The sequence below is a fragment of the Anopheles darlingi genome, chromosome 3 (assembly GCF_943734745.1).
Source record: "Anopheles darlingi chromosome 3, idAnoDarlMG_H_01, whole genome shotgun sequence".
NCBI lineage: Eukaryota > Metazoa > Arthropoda > Insecta > Diptera > Culicidae > Anopheles > Anopheles darlingi.
Genome location: NC_064875.1, coordinates 43,993,439 through 43,995,938, shown reverse-complemented (window position 1 = coordinate 43,995,938; position 2,500 = coordinate 43,993,439). Strand labels below are relative to the sequence as shown.

Below are 2,500 nucleotides of genomic sequence, written 5' to 3'. Positions count from 1 at the left end.
GCAGTCTTGGCCAGAGGAGCGGAAGCAACGTACGACACTGGAGCAGCCTCGTAGCTGATGGCGGCCGGAGCAGCCTGGGCGACGTAGGTCTTGGCAGCGTAAGCGATCGGAGCAGCCTGGGCGACGTAGGTCTTGGCAACCGGGGCAGCATGGACGTAGGTAGCCGGGGCAGCATGGACATAGGTGGCCGGAGCAGCATAAGTCTGGACGACCGGAGCGGCAGCCTGGACGTAGGTCGTCTTCTCAACCGGAGTCGACACGATGGTCTTCTTCACGGCCTGGGCATACACATTCTCCTTCACCTTGGTATCGTGAACAACGGCCGAGCTGGTGTGGGTAACGCCAGTCGGGACGTGCTTCAGCACGGTACCAACATGGGCAACGGTCGGCTCCTCGATGATGCGCTTCTCGTACGAGATTTCCTTCTGGGCCAGCAGGGCTGGGGCGGCCACGACCGACGAGTACGCTAGCGGAGCAGCATGAACCAGCGAGGCTCCCGGAGCGGCAGCGGCAACGGCGAGAACAGCGGACAACACCACCTGTAGAAAGCAACGAAACGAACCAGAACACCATCATCATTAATATTCACACCACCGAAGACAACAACGGTGACGACGACGAGTTCTAACACGATCTAACGTCGACGGATCCGCAATGTCAAATCTCGATATTTACCAATCGGAACATTTTGATAGATTGTTTTGTGGGGGGGGTTTTGAGGGGTGGTAAGTTTGGAGAGGTCTGTGTTGTTCGCTTTGACTGAGCTTCGGCTTGACTGTACCGTTCCAATCGTTGGTAACGCCTTTTATAAGACGATGCCGCTGCCGCAGCCACCGTCACCGCCGCTTGGCCATGTCAACGCGAGCACACCACTCAACGATTCGGCCCACAGCAGCAGCACCAGGCATAGCATTCGGTTACGGACGGACGGACGGACGGACAGACGGACGTTCGGCCATCGTTTCGGCCATCGTTGGTTTTTTGTTTCACTTAGGACAACTGCGTTATGCTTACGCTCACTCCTTCATGAAAAGGGGGCCACTCTCTGATCTGCTCTGCTCTGCTCCACTCCGCTACAGAACTCCGACTCCATCGAACCAAGCAGCAGCTCCGCTTCCGTATACTGCTCATTACATCCGTCTCGTAGTCTACCGCAACCATTTCGGGGGCGAAGAAGAGAGAAGGAAATATGGCGTGCGTGGTAGAACTTCGTTGCGAGTAGATCCGTGCGTTGTTTCTGGATCAGAAACAAGCGAAACGAACGGCCGGACGCACGTTTCTCCTGTTCTTCTTGCTCAGGCCATTTATCGTGCACACGCCCAAGAAGGACATCGACCGCTCCCGCCAGCGCTTCCATGTTCCAGGATGGTGTAGCAGCAGCAGCAGCAAAGGGAAAAGATAAAGCAAAACACGGCACTGACCGACCAACGGCACTACAACAGTGACTCGAGAATATGCGCGGATCCAGGAACGTACGCGCGCCCGATCGCGCCTCCGGCCAGAGCCAACAACCAGGCGTGGTGGTGGGTGGATCGATATCCCCAATCGGGACAAATGTCAATGTCTTCTGGTGACACTAACATTTGGAACCCCGCACTTATCTCATCGTAAAATGTTAAGTCCAGCGATTCCCGTTCTGAACGCGCTCTCTATCTGCTCAATCCGTCTCTGGTTCCTCCTGGCAATGGTGCGAGTAATGCACAACCGAGAATGGGTTGGCTACAGTAGACCACGCAAAGGTTCCGTGGGAGAATATGCATATTCAATGTCGGCTTACATTTGTCAACGACTGAACTCTCAAATTAGGGAATTAAGAATCTTTCGCTATTATGTCAGATATAGAAGGTTGCTGATAGAATTAAATTTGAAGTTTTAGGAGAACCCATACGTCATTGGATAGCGATAATGTAGATTTGTAATTTCTCAATTGTCGGGCTCCTATATGGTTTTTAATAATGTATATCCTCCAAATGTTTGAATTGTAAATAACGAATGAATTATCATTTATATTGCGCGGATATTCAGCAACATAATATAAGATTAACTCTGCATAAAAAACATTAAAGCGTCATCTTTAATGTTATAAACCACTCGCACACTGATATCTGATTAATGGAAAAATCATATTTAAATAACAGATAGACAGCGGAGAACATAATACCAGCAAGCTATGCTTTTTTGTAGGAACAAGGAAAGCTCTCCGGAACACGGTATGGAATAAAATGAATAATAAAATCTTGTTCCCTTGTTTGTGAGCTTGTGGAATTCACCACACCATTCTCCAGACAAGCAAAGATTGTCAAGGACTGGCTGGAACTAGCGCCCGAAACTGAAACTGAAAGGTAAAACAACATCAACATCTACATAATAATAATGATAATAAATGCCAAACCCATAAGAAGCTCGTGCGTGGCAAATGGAAGCCGAGCAGCATTTTGCGAAGCTCCGTTCAAATAATGCTCCGAATCCGGAGCAACGAAATCCCCGAAAACCCCGAGAC

The 2,500-nt window shown here is 50.1% G+C and overlaps 2 protein-coding genes across 2 annotated transcripts in view; both read right to left on the bottom strand.

Moving 5' to 3' along the window:
* LOC125957678 (larval/pupal cuticle protein H1C-like) overlaps positions 1-776 on the bottom strand; it is a 999-nt gene extending 223 nt beyond the window's left edge. Inside the window, exons 1-2 of the mRNA XM_049690538.1 lie at positions 676-776; positions 1-539 (exon numbers count right to left, since the gene is read on the bottom strand). The exon at positions 1-539 is cut by the window's left edge and continues 223 nt beyond it. Of these exons, the coding sequence (XP_049546495.1) occupies positions 1-539; positions 676-687 (551 nt within the window). The 5' untranslated portion in view covers positions 688-776. The remainder of the gene's footprint in view (positions 540-675) is intronic.
* Positions 1-2,500, bottom strand: part of LOC125957658 (uncharacterized) — a 367,185-nt gene that overhangs the window by 187,264 nt on the left and 177,421 nt on the right. The gene's annotated exons all lie outside the window — the stretch shown is intronic.